At 46.9% G+C, this 16,123-nt stretch overlaps 2 protein-coding genes across 2 annotated transcripts in view; both read left to right on the top strand.

The window, feature by feature from the left end:
- LOC149327525 (uncharacterized) overlaps window positions 1–16,123 on the top strand; it is a 753,829-nt gene that overhangs the window by 553,114 nt on the left and 184,592 nt on the right. The gene's annotated exons all lie outside the window — the stretch shown is intronic.
- Window positions 1–16,123, top strand: part of LOC149327531 (uncharacterized) — a 144,539-nt gene that overhangs the window by 14,420 nt on the left and 113,996 nt on the right. Inside the window, exon 2 of the mRNA XM_089563245.1 lies at window positions 15,474–15,609. Within this exon, the coding sequence (XP_089419371.1) occupies window positions 15,532–15,609 (78 nt within the window). The 5' untranslated portion in view covers window positions 15,474–15,531. The remainder of the gene's footprint in view (window positions 1–15,473; window positions 15,610–16,123) is intronic.

A 16,123-nucleotide genomic window follows, 5' to 3' on the forward strand; every position in this document is an offset into this window, starting at 1 on the left:
CTTTGATACATTAAGAGTCATTAACCATGAGTTGCACCAGTCGTTAATAGTAAAAAGGTCTGATTGGAGCGCCAGGTGGTCATTAGTAGATGTAATAGGGCGTTACAATGCAATCATCCGCGAAAATTCGCACAGTGGAAGTTATATTATCAGGTAAATCATTAATATAAATAAGAAATAGTAAGGGACGAAGCAGACTGCCCTGCTGCACACCGGAGTTAAACGCGGAAAGGTTAGAGGACAGATTATCAACAAGTACAAATTGTTGGCAATGCGAGAGAAAGTTACGAAGCCACATTAAAGTTAGCGAGTCTAGACGGAGTGATGATAATTTCGAAATCATGCGGCAGTGTGCTACGCGGTCGAATGCTTTGGCAAAATCAAGGAATATACCATCAGTTCGAAGGTTATCATTCGTATTAAAAAGCAAATCAGTAGTTACTTCGAATAACTGTGTTTCGCAGGAGTGACACTTTCTGAATCCGTGTTGATTAGCGTAATAAAGGTTATTCTGCTTAAGATATAGGATGGTAATTTTCAACAGAGTTTTTGTTTCCAGATTTAGAAATTGGCACTATTTTAGCTACCTTCTAGTCTGAGGGTAGTATTCCTGTAGTTAATGATTTCTGAAAATATGAAATAAAATTTTGCTTGCAACTGGAACTGTATATTTTTAAATTTTAGAATTAATGCCATCAACACCAGCTGAAGTAGATACCTTAAGAGAATTTATGAGACACGTGATGTCTTCTTCAGTTGTCTGAATAGGTGTCATGTAGCGGTACTTAAGATCGGGAACTTCCGGAAGGGTAGAATGATGTTCAGAAGAGAACACATATGAAAAGAAGTGTTAATCGTACACTGTTAATATTTTCGTATTTTTTTGTGCGTGACCACTGGCAGGACTACTTGGATTGAATTATGGAATGCTCACTGAGTTCTGGTAAATAAAGAAGCGGCGAGACTTTTTCAAGCTGAGAAGTTAACACGAGGTCGAGTATGTTCGATGGATGATTGCTTTGTATTGTCGGGTTTGATAAGATTTTTGACAGACCGAAAATTAGACACGTGTTGAAAAAACTGTTTTCGATGTTATCTTTACATGTTGTGATGGAGAGGTCGGACCAATTTATTGCACGAAAGTTAAAGTGGCCGAAAAGAACACTGGGACTATGTTGGTCAGCGGCGGTTTCACGCGAAGAGCTTCGTGGAAATTAACAACAAAAGAATCGATTAAATCAGGTGGACATACGCCATTGATTACGGGAGGAAATAAAGCGTGGCACTGAATGAACAATATTTGTAGAGGGGATGGAATTTAATTTAGAACAACAAAGCCAATCAGGGGTTCCTACTAGCACGCCTCCTCCCCGTCTATTTGTTCGATCGCGATGGAAAATAGTGTAGTTAGGAAAACCGGAAAGTAGATTAGAGTCATGTACTCATCATGTTAGCCAGGTTTCAGTTAGTATGACTATGTTGTTGTCCATTGTACACGCAAGACTTTCAAGGGCGTCAAGTTTGGGCAGGAGGCTTCGGACATTAGTGAAGAGGAAGGACTAGGAGGAGCGCTTCGAGCTGACGGGAGATTTATGCAGTAGGTGTGGCGTGCGGACAAGGGGAGCGGGGTGGCAGGGCCGACTTTCTGTGAGGTATGTTTGAAAATATTGTCACTGAGAAACGCAGCAGAAAGCGGGAAGCACAGCCCTTTTCTAGGACGAGGCTCGCCGAACCGCCGAGCTCATGCAAGACAAAGAAGACGCTCGGCCATGCGCTGGAAGAAAAGGTTCGGTCACCAGGTGGCGCCGACAGTGTCAGCAGTGGGGCATTGCCCCCTTTCTTCCTAGAGGCATCGACTCGATGCCGCACGGGCGGGTAAAAAATAATAATAATGTTAAGGCGGAATGTTAACAGCGCGAATGTCTCCGTGAAGAGGGGCTAACGGGAGTAATATGGCTTCATTCGCGACACGTGGACAACCTCGGATGTCGGTTGTCGAGAGGACTGGACAGTTCCCTGAGGGAGCACCTCGTAGGTCACCGCGCTGAGGCGCCGTAACACCTGGTAGAGACCAAAGTAACGACGAAGAAGCTTCTCAGAGCGCCCTCGCAAACGGATCGGCCTCCGCACCCAGTCTTGCTCACCTGGTGTGTAAATCACCTCTCTGCGGAGGAGGTTGTAACGCTCGCCGTCGCGTTTTTGTTGGCGCCGGATTCGTTGTCAATCTACATGGCGAGCGGCTTCGGCATCACGAGCAAATTGATCAGCTACGAAAGAGGGAGCAGGATCCGGAAGAAGCATGGCATCCAGCATGGTCAAGGCTTAGCGACCGTGCACCAAATGGAACGGAGTGAAGCGTGTCGTTTCGTGTAGAGTTGTGTTGTACGCGAGCGTGATGTAAGGCAGTATCCGTTCCGAGTTCCCATGGTCATAGTCTACATGCAGCCAAATCATATTGGCAATTGTCTTGGTAAGCCGCTCAGTCAGTCTGTTCGTTTGCGGATGGCAAGCTGTAGTCTTTCGATGGCTGGTGCAACTGGGTCGAAGTACCTCGCTCGTGAGTGCCGACGTAAACGCGGTTCCCCTGTCAGTTAATACGACTGTACGGGCTCCGTGTCGAAGCACAATGTTGTGAATGAAGAAATCTGCAACTTCGGCTGCGGTACCATGGGGGAGGGCCTTGGTCTCATGTAGCGGCTAAGATAGTCAGTGGCAACAGCAATATACCGGTTACCCATGGAAGACGCCGGTAATGGGCTGAGTAAGTCCATGCCGACCTATTGAAATGGGAGGCGCGGGTGACCGACAGGCTGCAGGAGCCCGGCTTGTTTAGTCGGCGGCGTCTTCCGGCGCTGGCACTCACGACAGGTTCGTACGTAGCGGTGGACAACCGCAGCAAGCCAGGGCCAGTAGTACTTCTGACGTATGCGCGCCAACGTGCGGGAAAACACGAGGTGGCCCGGAGGAAGGTCGTCGTGGCACGCACGCAGAACTTCGTCACGAAACGTGGGCACGGCGGACCTACCGCGAGCATGATGCTTGCCAAGCCACTTTTACCTTATGCAGGGTCTTGCACTCTGCATCACCAGCTTCCCGTCGCCGTATGAGGCACTCTCTAGGGATGGCTTCCTGCACGTGTGCCAGCCCGTTGCTATCAACTCAACTGCACCGCAATCAGAACTGGAGCATGACATCCCCCCTCTGCTGCTGCCGCCCACATTCCCTGCAACTGTGACGTCATCAACACCTTCGCGTATAAAAGAATCGCTGCACGGCTTCCAGTTCAGAGGGCACGGCGGACCTGCCGCGAGTATGATGCTTGCCAAGCCACTTTTACCTTATGCAGGGTCTTGCACTCTGCAAAACCAGGTTCCTGTCGCCGTATGACGCACTCTCTAGTGATGGCTTCCTGCACGTGTGCCAGCCCGTTGCTATCAACTCAACTGCACCGCAATCAGAACTGGAGCATGACATCCCCCCTCTGCTGCTGCCGCCCACATTCCCAGCAACTGTCACGTCATCAACACCTTCGCGTATAAAATAATCGCTGCACGGCTTCCAGTTCAGTGGGCACGGTGGACCTGCCGCGAGTATGATGCTTGCCAAGCCACTTTTACCTTATGCAGGGTCTTGCACTTTGCAAAACCAGCTTCCTGTCGCCGTATGACGCACTCTTTGGTGATGGCTTCCTGCATGTGTGCCAGCCCGTCGCTATCAACTCAACTGCACCGCAGTCAGAACTGGAGCATGACATCCCCCCCTCTGCTGCTGCCGCCCACATTCCCAGCAACTGTCACGTCATCAACACCTTCGCGTATAAAAGAATCGCTGCACGGCTTCCAGTTCAATGGGCACGGTGGACCTGCCGCGAGCATGATGCTTATACCAAGCCACTTTTCTACCTTATGCAGGTTAGCCCTTATCCCTACTGTAAAAGTGACTTTCGTGATTTGGTGGCTCTGCCGTGCCCACGCCAGTGCTGCAAAATTACATGCGATTGTTATCTGGTTCTTAAGATTCTTCTCTGTGGAGACGTTGAACTAAACCCGGGAGCGAGGAACGCTGAATTACTGCAGAAAACAATGATGGACAACTGAAATTGCATGCAGAAGTTAAGAAAATGAAAGCAAAAACTGAGACCATGATTGAAGACATTAAATTGCGCTTTCAAGAAATTGAGAGCCGCATATCTGACCTTAAAGCAAAAACAGGAAAACTCAATGAGCTTGACAATCTTCTTAGAACGTCTGAAGGTACATTCACCTTCCAAACACGTAAGATCTTGAAGACAGAGGCAGGCCTTGTAATGTAATTGTCCACGGTGTTGAAGAAGAACCGGATAAAACAGAAGTCCTAAAACGCAGTCATTGGCGAAGTATTCTGCGATAAACTAGGTGTGAAATGTGAATCCGTTGGTAGAATTCACAGACTTGGCAAGGGGAGCAACAAAAGACCCGTAATAGTTTTCTTTCAGGACTACAATGAAAAGATGGCAGCCTTCAAAAACGTCAGCAAACTCAAAGTAACCAACTTTTGTGTCCAGAATTACAGTCATAAGACGCTGAAAACGCCAAAACTGAGCTCAAAATCTGGTAGGGACAATGAAAAAAAGTTACTCTCATACATGACAAACTGCGGATTGTCAGTGATCTCTTTGTATGCGATGACATGCAGAACGACCGCAAGCTAATTAAGAAAAAAAGAACTTACCCAACTTGCTCCAAGACTTTCCCATGAAACATGCATCAGGCTACTTAATTTTGACGCCCGTAGCGTCGTGTACAAGACTGTTCAGCTTGAATCTGTCCTTCTCTCTTGAAACCCGCATGTTGTCATTTCTGTGACATGACTTAGCAGTACTGTAAACGATGACCTTCTAATCCCATCCAACTTTAAGATATACCACATGGATAGGAAGACTAAGGGAGGTGGTGTAGTTGTTATTGTGAAAACCGACATTAAAGTCACTATTCCGCAGAAAATTTCATGTATTGAAACTCTGCGTCTCAGAATCAGCCGATTCGGACATGATATTGTTACGTGGCAGGAGGCGTTCACGCCACGCAGAACACTGGTGCACTCACGCTGAACAGAACACAAGCATAGGGCGCACCGGATGCCAAAACACAGGCCACCGTCCAGGATTCGGAGCCCGAGCACGCGCCAAGCGCCCTCTCACTTCGGCGGCCTCATCTTCTCTGAGTCGACCCGTAGCAATATTGTTGTGTGTGCAGTGTGCAGACAGCCAGGTTCGACGTCTGAATTTTTGTTTGAACTTAAAACGCATATGAAAAAATTTAGCAACCAGAAACTTTTCGTGGCCGGAGATTTTAATCTTCCCGATGTTTATTGGAGTCGCTCTCAATCGGGATTCTTGTTTCTGACGGCTCTTCTGTATAATCTTTGATATCATGTTTTACCACAATCTACTCAAAGTTGTGCAAGAAACAACACGTGTTACTGCTTCTTCAGACTCGGTTCTTGATCTTGTTTTTATTACCTGTCTTGTAAATAACCACAAAGTTTCAGTTGATCGGGGGATTTGTCATCACCAGATTGTTTCAATCACTTTTACCTTACATGGTACTCGACCTAACCACGCTGCCATGCTTGAACTGTGAAAGATTGCGCTCATGCCGATGAAGTAAGCATAATACATTACCTAGATTCTCACCTCGAAAACTTCCCTGGTAGTAACCTTAATGCGTTATGGAACAAGTTTAAAAATGTACGCTTCTTTTGTCTGGATAGATTCGTCCCTAATAAAGTAAAAAACTTCTAAAATGTCTGCTAAACGTAATCCGTGGATGACTAGGGACAATAATATATTTAAAAACGAAAGCGAAGCAGGAAAGAAATAACCGTATAGCTTCACATGACGTTAACCAAATTCGTCGCTCCCTTTCAAATGCCATTCAGTCAACCAAACACTTATTTTCACGCTACCTTGCCTTAATAACATGAAGAGACCTTAATAACAGATCGTGAGGCTATTGCACCGCATTTGAACCGCCACTTGAGCAGTGACGTTTCCATCTCTAAACCTCTTGTAAACACGCCTTATGATACTCTTGAAACTAGCATTGTTTTATGTAAGGGCATTGTTAATAAATCATCCCCAGGAGCAGATGGTATTCCAAATGCATTTTTCCGGTGCTATGCAGAGCAAGTAGCAAGGTAAACTGTTTTAATCTTCCGGCTTTCAATCAGATCTTCCTCTCTTCCTGATGCCTGGAATATAGCGCGCGTAGTGCTTGTGTTTAAAAAAGGCAACCCTCTCTCAGTATCTGATTACCGCCCTATTTCCTTGGTATCATCGACCTGTAAAATGCTTGAACACATAGTGAGTACTCACATCTCTGACTTCCCAAATAACCACAATATTCTATCTCCTTTCCAGTATGGCTAGAGAAAGGGGTTTTCAACCACAACACAGTTAACAACAGTTGTTCATTTTTTCGCTTCTGTCCTGGACAGAGGTGGACAAATAGATACTATATTTTTGGACTTCAGCAAAGCTTTTCTGCGTATTCCGCTTGACAAACTTATTAAGCATGAAATGCTTTTAGCTCCCGTTGTCGGCAGTGTGGTGACGTCACACCGAGACCGAGTGCCAACATCCGGGCACTGAATTCCACTCATCCGGGCAATGAAACGAGAGCATCCGGGCACCGTACGAGATTTAACGAGATTCTCTGAGAGAGCCACGCTTCCGCGCCGTCCCCAAGGATGGCGCTGCGGTCCCACATTCACGAATGTAAAAGACCGGCCGCTGGGCCTTCAGATCATGACGTTTCCCCCTTTCACAGGCAGATGTATACACGCTCGCGGAGTATTCGGACGCGCTGCAGATACATTCTTGTCAGGCCTGCGTGTCGTCGTGTCCGCGTACGCTTCTGCATCGTCCTGCATTTCAATGCCGCCACCGTCACCGCTGCTTAAGCCGAGCAACGGAGCCTGATGAAAGGAGCGGTAGAAAGCGCCTTGCGGCAAAACGATCGCTTTGCGAGTGAGACGCCACAACAGAAGACTCCTCGCCACTGCCGACAACGCCATGATTATGCGGCCGCTCCCGAAACCGACTAGGCCGCCACGGTTCGCTGCTGCCTGCCTAATGCCCGTAAATATTTCATGCTTACTGTACTGTCGGTTAAGGGAGAGGCAGAAATTTTTTTTTCTTCTGTTGCTTTGTAACAGATTACCCTAGGCTCACACCCGCGCCCGTCCTGCTAACGGTAAGGTTGTCAGTGCAAATTGCATTTAGGTTATTTAAGCACTCGCAACATCGACTGACCCAATACGTAAACCACGATTGTCCTAAACAGAAACGTGAGCTTACGGTGTAAATGTAATTATCACATTAAATCGAGGCCCGCCGACCTTTTTGTTACGAGCAGCTGAGCGCGAGGAGGAAATATTACATTTTCTTGAAAATGGACGTAGATTAAATGCGCATAGAACGTGAGCGTTGAAGCTCATCGTCGCATCATGTCATATTAAAGCATCGAATATTTTTGTCGTACTAGAAATAGGACATGCTCGGCCTGTAAATTACGGCCGAATAAAGGTCTCTTACTACTACTACTAAGACAAAGAGCTCTAAGAATTTGCATTCTGTTTTCAGCATAGACTGCTCAGCTTAATCTTTTTACTTGAGGTATTTGCCACACAATAGAAATCGACCATTATATACGTTCTTCGCCGTCCCTCTATGAAGACGGCGCGCATCAAGGCACTCCTCACAAAATGCTGCACGAGCGCCCCGTCGTGGCACACGAGCAAACCATAGTCTTCCCGCTGTTTTAGGGGCAGGAACGGACGCGCAGTTATCAACACTGGTAGAGAGTGTAAGTAGGGTGCAAATTTTCTAAAAGGGGGTAAGTTATCGGAAGCGGGCTGTTAACGGGTGTAAAGTTATTCCTAGGATCCTCTAAATGGTGTAAAAGTCCATGCTATGCCCTTTTTACCCCTTTCTCACACCCTTTTTTTCTCCGTTTTTTTACCACCTGCGGGTGGCAAAATTATCATTGCCCTTGGGCTTTTTCTTTTATCTTCTGATTGGTTTAAGGCTGTTATAAGTATTTCGTGCAGGCCGGCGCTTATTATCTGTCGATAGTTTAAGTTGCCCTAACCTAATAAACCGGGCGTTGAAGCGAACACTTTCAAATATTTTCGAAAATAGGGTTTTTACGGCAAAATTATCCCTTTTGCGGCATGGTGTTGTCAAGCCTGGTGGACACCAGAAAACCGGTGAATGATCGTAACTAGTAAGCTGCTTAAATAATTTCTAATTAACTTTTTAACTATTAGAGCTAGGCATCTAGTTACAATAAGATATCTGTAGCCGGTCGTTAGTAACAGCAGTACCAATTTTTGGAATTTCATGAATACGATTACCCTTTGGGCTGTGGCTCGACAAATTTTGGCTTTTTGGACTTGTTACATGCACTATAGGGGTTGCTTTTTTGTGCATGCCTTCAAAAGTTCATGTATTTTTTCGCGATGCAGCGAAGCTTTGTAGAGCCACAGCGGCGAGGGTAAGTGCGTTTTAAAAATTCTAAGTACTGTATTGACTATTACTAACGACCGGCTACAAATCTCAAATTACAACTATGCGCCTAACTCTACTAGTTAAAAAGCTAATTATTCAAAATTTGTTAACCAGCTTACTACCTAGGATTTTTCACCGGTTTTCTGGTGTCCGCTAACACTGGCAATGCCATGCCGCAAAAGCCGTATTTTTACTCCAAAAACCCTATTTAAAAAATTTTTGAAACTGACGTTGAAACACCTGGTATGTCCAAATGCTATTGATGCATTTGAGGAGCGCGGCGTAGACTGCGTCGGGAAGGTTGGCCAGCAGCTTGACCGTAGTCTTGTCGCGCTCAGGGTCGGTGCCGCGCTTCATCTTTCATAAAACGGCCCGGGGGTCGTGGAGCTAGAACGGGGTGTCCAGCTACTTGTTCTCTTTGCCTGCATACGAGGACGCGGCCGTCCGGGGGTCCTTAGTGGTGCACAGGTTTCGATCCCTGAGCGTGTGCGCTATAGCTGTGATGTCGTTCCTGTAAACTTGTACAAGGCCCTATGTAAGTGGCGTTGCGTTTCCATGCGTGTTTCTGTTGGATCGATAAGAGCGCGGAACAGGCGCCACGTGTTGCGGCCAGACATCTGGCGCGGAGCCGCGTCACCGATGCACCCAGTTAGCGTCGGCTAACTGAGCAGCATATTCCGCTGCCTGATGTGTGAGTTCAAGGATGCGTTTCTTTAGGCGTCTGTTATATTTCGGTTTCTTCCATCGTTTGGTGAGGATGTGGCGGGACATCCAAAGGTGGAGCAGGTGGTTGCCTCCGTCAATTTGTCTTTCCGTGAGCTTTATATGCTTTTCGTGCTGTGTGAGTGTAGACGTGCGCGATTTAGACCAGGCGTTGTATCGCTACTGTAGGGGGTCTATGGTAGGTAGAGAGGTGCGGAAAGTGGTCCAGTCCAGCACACGAGCTTGTGTTAGTTGGCGTTTCAGGGGACGCATGTAAATGGTTGCGTTGATTATACAGTGATCACTATTCACCTGGGCTGGTCTGCCGCTCGCACCAGCGTGGCGGGGTATTTGTCTTCCTTTGCTCCGGCCGCGTCCAGATATGCTGCATCGTGGTCGCTACTCTATTGGTCTTGGATGCTTTGAGCACGGTTAACTCTGCTAGTTGCGTGCCTTTCCATTGTGATACTTTGGGTAGGGGCAGGCCTTTGATGTTCTGTCTGATTGCGATAGGCAGCATCTCCCTGCAGCTAGAGTCGCACACCGGCTCTATCCCTAGTCTCTATAGTACCATGCGGCTTGAAGTAGAGGCCCAGAGCCTCAATATAAGTGCTTCCTTATGCGCATTTATCAGTTTTTTAAGTGCGTTCTATATGCCTAGATTCAGTAGCTTTTCAGTTTTGGCGCATCTGGGAAGCTCTAGATCTGCTTTGTCGACCGTTCGAATGGTCGTAACCGATTCTACTTCTCTTGCCTTGAGGTTGCACTAAGGTAGAGGGTATGTAATGCGGCTGATGATGAAGGCTTGCACAATGCGACAGGGATCTTGTTCCCTCATCCCCCTGTGTTTATTATCTGCTCTTCTGATCTGCCCTAGCACTTGTATGGTTAGGGAACAACGCAGGGTCGAGACAGAAGGAACATTCGAAGACACACACGGCTGCTGACTATCAATTGATGCTTATTTCGAAGTACGGAGAATATATAGCGAGCAGAAAGGGGGTATGTCGATAGCAGGGTTGCTCGGCCACCTGAATACAGCGATTAGTCATGTTGAATGGTGCGGCAAAACAGCGCTGACGGACGGGACGGAAGAAGATGAGACAAACACATGCGCTGAACTAACAACCAAATGGTTTATTGCGAAAGAGGGGTGCAATATAAAGCATAGAAGGGAAAACTGCGGTGTAAACATGGCAAGGCATACATTCGGGATATCATCAATGATTAAGAAAAGCGTTCTCCTGTGGGAATAGAGCCACCGATGGTTGGTTTACAAATGAGCTGCCTAATGTGTGAATGTGAAAGGCCTCCGATATCAGGCGTGAGGTGTGGTCTCTATACTAGGCAATGATAGTGGCTTGGTCTAAAACGCCTCACATTTGCCGCAATCTGCAAAATGAATGACCATGTTATTTCGGCGTGACTTGTTTCCTATGTCTTTCGCGTGTTCGCGTAGCCGATCATTGACGCACCGTCCGGTCTCCCCGATGTAAAATCGGCCGCATAACAGTGGAACCTTGTAAATCACACCACAGCAGCAGTTGACAAATTTGTTTCTGTGTTTCTTCTAATATGCCTTCTTTCCGCTTTCCTGATTCACTCTCTTGCACAGGCCTCCCAACTTGTTCCTGGCAGAGAAAAGGAGCTTCACGCCGGCTTTGTTCACAATCTTTTTCAGGTTGTGCGATACTTGATGAACATACGGAATACATGTTATGTTCTTATTGTCCAGTTTGCGCGTCTCCTTCTGAATTCTGCATTCTTTTAATATCGACTCTGCTATGCTAGATAAGACCTTCGTCGGTTAGCCTGCAGCGGTAAGCCTAGTAACCTGCGCGTCAAAGCTTGCTTGGGTTTTATGCGCACATGATCTAAATAGAGCGGCTTTCATGCATGTTTTCGCTATCCCGCGCTTAACTAACTTAGGGTGGGCCGACCGGAAGGGGAGCAGGCTCTTCTGGGATCGCGGGGAGTACATCCAACAGATATGGTCACACGGTAGCTCAAGTACCAGATCTAAAAACCTAAGTTTGTTGTTAGTAGGTAGCTCGGTGGTCAATTGTAGGTTGTTAACTTCAGTACTGAACATGTCAAAAATCTGAGCAACAGTTTGTTGGACGTCACCTTTGAGATAAAATACTAAAAAGTCATCTACATAACGCATAACCTTAACAACGGTGCCGTTAAGCTTGGCTTGAAGTTCTTTATCGCACGAAGCTAAGAACAGATCGCTGAGAACGGGAGCGAGGCTGGATCCAATACAAACACCTTCTTTTTGGATGAAAAAACCATCGTCAACTCTAGCAAATGTCGACTGTAAATAAAAGTGGAGCATTTCTAGAAACATGCTTACGTTCATACCACTAGAGTTCTGGAACTTTGTAACTCCGTGACGCTCGATGCACCTGCTGATTTCTGCGATCACCGCGCTTTGGGGCAGGGAGTAGTACACGTCCTTGACATCCACCGAAAACGCGCTAACGTGCACAGGACACTCGTTTTGAAGGAATTTCGACACGGTCTCAGGCTTTCTGCTGAGGAAAGGATCTTCGACCTCAAGTTGCGAAAGGCAGTTTTCAGGAACACCGCTACCTCGCGCTGCAACGTTCCTCGTTCAGACACAATAACACGGAAGGGGCAGCTTACTTTGTGCGTCTTGGCACTGAAGAAGACGGTGAGGCTGGATGCCTTCGACGCCTTGACAGAAGAGGCCAGAAATGCTCCACTTTTATTTACAGTCGACGTTTGCTAGAGTTGACGATGGTTTTTTCATCCAAAAACAAGGTGTTTTTATTGGATCCAGCCTCGCTCCCGTTCTCAGCGATCTGTTCTTACCTTCGTGCGATAGACAACTTCAAGCCAAGCTTGACGGCACCGCTGTTAAGGTTATGCGTTATGTAGATGACTTTCTAGTATTTTATCTGAAAGGTGACGCCCAACAAACTGTTGCTCAGATTTTTGACGTGTTCAGTACTGAACTTCAGAACCTACAATTGACCACAGAGCTACCTACTAACAACAAACTAAGGTTTTTAGATCTGGAACTTGAGCTATCGTGTGACCATATCTGTTGGATGTACTCCCCGCGATCCCAGAAGAGCCTGCTCCCCTTCCGGTCGGCCCACTCTAAGATAGTTAAGCGCGGGATAGCGAAAACATGCATGAAAGCGGCTATATTTAGATCATGTGCGCATAAAACCCAAGCCAGCTTTGACGCGCAGGTTACTAGGCTTACCGCTGTAGGCTACCCGACGAAGGTCTTATCTAGCATAGCAGAGTCGATATTAAAAGAATGCAGAATTCAGAAGGAGACGCGCAAACTGGACAATAAGAACATAACATGTATTCCGTATGTTAATCAAGTATCGCACAACCTGAAAAAGATTGTGAACAAAGCCGGCGTGAAGCTCCTTTTCTCTGCCAGGAACAAGTTGGGAGGCCTGTGCCAGAGAGTGAATCAGGAAAGCAGAAAGAAGGCGTGTCAGAAGAAACACAGAAACAAATTTGTCAACTGTTGCTGTGGTGTGATTTACAAGGTTCCACAGTCATGCGGCCGACTTTACATCGGGGAGACCGGACGGTGCGTCAATAATCGGCTACGCGAGCACGCGAAAGTCATAGAAAACAAGTCACGCCGAAATAACATGGTCATTCATTTTGCAGATTGCGGCAAATGTGAGGCGTTTTTAGACCAAACCACTGTCATTGCCAAGTATAGAGACCACACCTCAAGCCTCATATCGGAGGCCTTTCACATTGACACATTAGGCAACTTATGTGTAAGCCAACCATCGGTGGCTCTATTCCCACAGGAGATCGCTTTTCTTAATCATTGATGATATCCCGAATGTATGCCTTGTCATGTTTACACCGCAGGTTTCCCTTCTATGCTTTATATTGTACCCCTCTTTCGCAATAAACCATTTGGTTGTTAGTTCAGCGCATGTGTTTGTCTCATCTTCTTCCGTCCCGTCCGTCAGCGCTGCTTTGCCGTACCATTCAGCATGAACCAACAAGCCCGACTCAGCCGTCTCCTTGAATTAGTCATGTCATTTTTTTTGTTGGGGTTTAACGTCCCGAAGCAACTCAGGCTATGAGGGACGCCGTAGTGAAGGGCTCCGGAAATTTCGACCACCTGGGGTTCGATAACGTGCACTGACATCGCACAGCACACGGGCCTCTAGAATTTCGCCATCATCGAAATTCAGCTGCCGCGGCCGGGATCGAACCCGCGTCTTTCGGGTCAGCAGCCGAACGCCGTAGCCACTGAGCCACAGCGGTGGGTTAGTCATGTCAATGAGTAATGCTTGTGCTTGTTCTTGAAAGAAGTGCCTGCGAAAGGCGATAAAAATAGGGGGGGGGGGGGGGGTTAGGGGCCCGTCGCGCAAACAATAGGTAAACACTAATGGTAGAAGAAAATGGAACAAATTCCCAAAAGAGGCTAAAATCTAAACATAAACGGAAAGCTGCAACGTGTAGAGTGCCTTCAAAACATTAAAAAGGGTGGAGTTATAGGGGCCTTAAACAGGCTAAAGGTGTTAAAACCGGAATGCTGGGACGTGTAGAGGGGCTTCATGCGAAAAAAGATTAAAAGCCGTCTGATAACAAATATGGGCCAAAAACCCAAGAACAGGAGCTCATCGATAAAACGCCATGATGCGAAGAGAGTGAAACACCAGGTGACCGGTCGTAATGCATGCCCGGCTCTGCTTCGGAAGTTCTGTTCTTTCTCAGAATGACAGATGGACGGTGTACTAACACAGTGGTCCTTGGCAGAACGGACTTTAACGACTTCATTTATCTCTCTACACGTGCGGTCCCATCCTTTACCGACAGTCACACATTCGTCGAATATTGCAGTGCAATTTTCAATTTCACATTTTTTAGTGTTTGGCCAGATTGCCGGTAATGGAAATGTTGCTAACGCTTTTGTCATCTTCTTGCAGCCTGATATTTATGCACCTCGCCGTTTGAGCAATGTATTGCTTGGCGCTGGACAATGGAACTGAATAGACGACACCGGAAGTACAAGAAACGTGGAGTTTTTTGCGTTTGCCCACAGCCCGTGTTGATTGGTTGGTTATTTACTTTCCTGCGACGACAGGTGAGCTTATTGAGTGCGAAAAAAAGCAATAAAAAACTCAATAAATCAATTGCCGACAAATCAGTAGGGGCTGTGATTATCCTCACAATTCTTGTGCTTCCGGTTTCCTCTATTCAATGCATTTTTCCTGCGGGAAGCAATACATTCATCAAACGGGAAGGTGGATAATTATCAGGCTGCAAGAACATGACAACAATGTTGGTAGCATTGCCATCACCGGGATTCTGTAAAAAGACTGCAAAAAAAATGTGAAAATAAAAATTGCACTCCAATATTCGATGAATGTGTGATTATCGGTGAAGAATGAGACCGCAGGTCTAGGGAGTTAATTGAAGCCGAGAAAATCCATTCTGCCAAGGACCACAGCGTTATTACACCGTCCATCTGTCTTTCTGAGACAGATATGGAGTTCCTAAGCAGAGCCGGGCATGCATTGTGACCGGCCGCCTCGTGTTTCACTCTTCACATCATTGTGCTTTTATCGATTAACTACTGTTCTTGGGTCGTTGGCCGAGTTTTATCATCAGACGGCCTTTAATGTTTTTCCTATGAAGGCCCTCTATACGTAGCAGCGTTCCGGTTTTAACGCCTTTAACCTCCTTTCGGCCCATATAACTCCACCCTTTTTAATGTTTTGAAGGCCCTCTACACCTTGCAGCTTTCGGTTTTTTTATTTAGATTTTAGCCTCTTTTGGGCACTTTCATTTTAGTGTTTAGTGTTTATCTATTCTTTGCGTGGCGGTCTACAACAACCTCGCTCCTCCCCTTTATCGCCCTTTATGCCAATGAGGTGCAGGCGGTTCTCACTGGATAAATCAGTTGGAAGTAGAGCGCTTCATTCTCTCTCACTTGCTTTGTGTCCGTGTTAACTGCACGGTTTCAGAAAATGACGGACAAGGGAAATGTGCAGCCATTTCTCCTGCACCGTGGTTTGCTACTAATTTCAGTGGAAATTAAGCAGTGCGTGGAACGAACGCACTTTTGGTCCCAGCTACAGTATACCGGTAACATAAGGCCACAGAAAACAAAGGATTGATGCTACCGCTTTGAGTGTTCGCGTCTTGCTGTTTCTAGCAAGTAAGTCAAGAGCTGTTTATCGCGGCGTGCTTGCAGAGACGGTCAAGTGTCCGAAGGGTGGGCCCAGGAAATCTCTGACGCATCAACTTCAACCATGTCCGAGCGCTCACCTCCGCCATCCGACCGGCCTCATGGACCCGAGTCGGCCCAGGATGAGGCTGAAGATTCTTGGGTAAGTCCTGCTCGTAATCTGCTCGGTCAGGCAGCGTGTGGAAACCAGAAGGTGTTTTCGAACTACTGAACGTTAATTTTGAGGAAAAACACATATAATGCTGGCATGGCCTGTAGATCGCCGCGAAAGGCCTCGGTCTACTAGGAATGAGCCGAGGCTCGTGCACATCAGGGTGGCTTCTGTTCTCGTGTGCTGGTTGTTTCGTTTAAGGAACATGCTCCCAGAATACTGATACAGGCACAACGTTTTTAGGTGGGTGCATTTTTCCAGTAAACGAGCTGAGAACACCAGTGTGCACCGTGAATTATTGATTACAAACTATTTTGTACTGGAAGTTTTGGTTCTCGTTCGACGCCAGCGTTCAAGTGAACCATAGCATCGTGGTCGACTGGCTAATGTGGAACACCACATTTGTGAATACGTCGGCACCTGCGACAAGCGCTGATTGTTCTTGTGAGTGGGTTCGGGGACGTCGCTACGATTGGGAGAAATGCGCCTTGACAGCACTCGACGA

The sequence above is a fragment of the Amblyomma mixtum genome, chromosome 10, assembly GCF_055824585.1.
Source record: "Amblyomma mixtum isolate Tamu chromosome 10, ASM5582458v1, whole genome shotgun sequence".
In the NCBI taxonomy this organism is placed as follows: Eukaryota; Metazoa; Arthropoda; class Arachnida; order Ixodida; family Ixodidae; genus Amblyomma; species Amblyomma mixtum.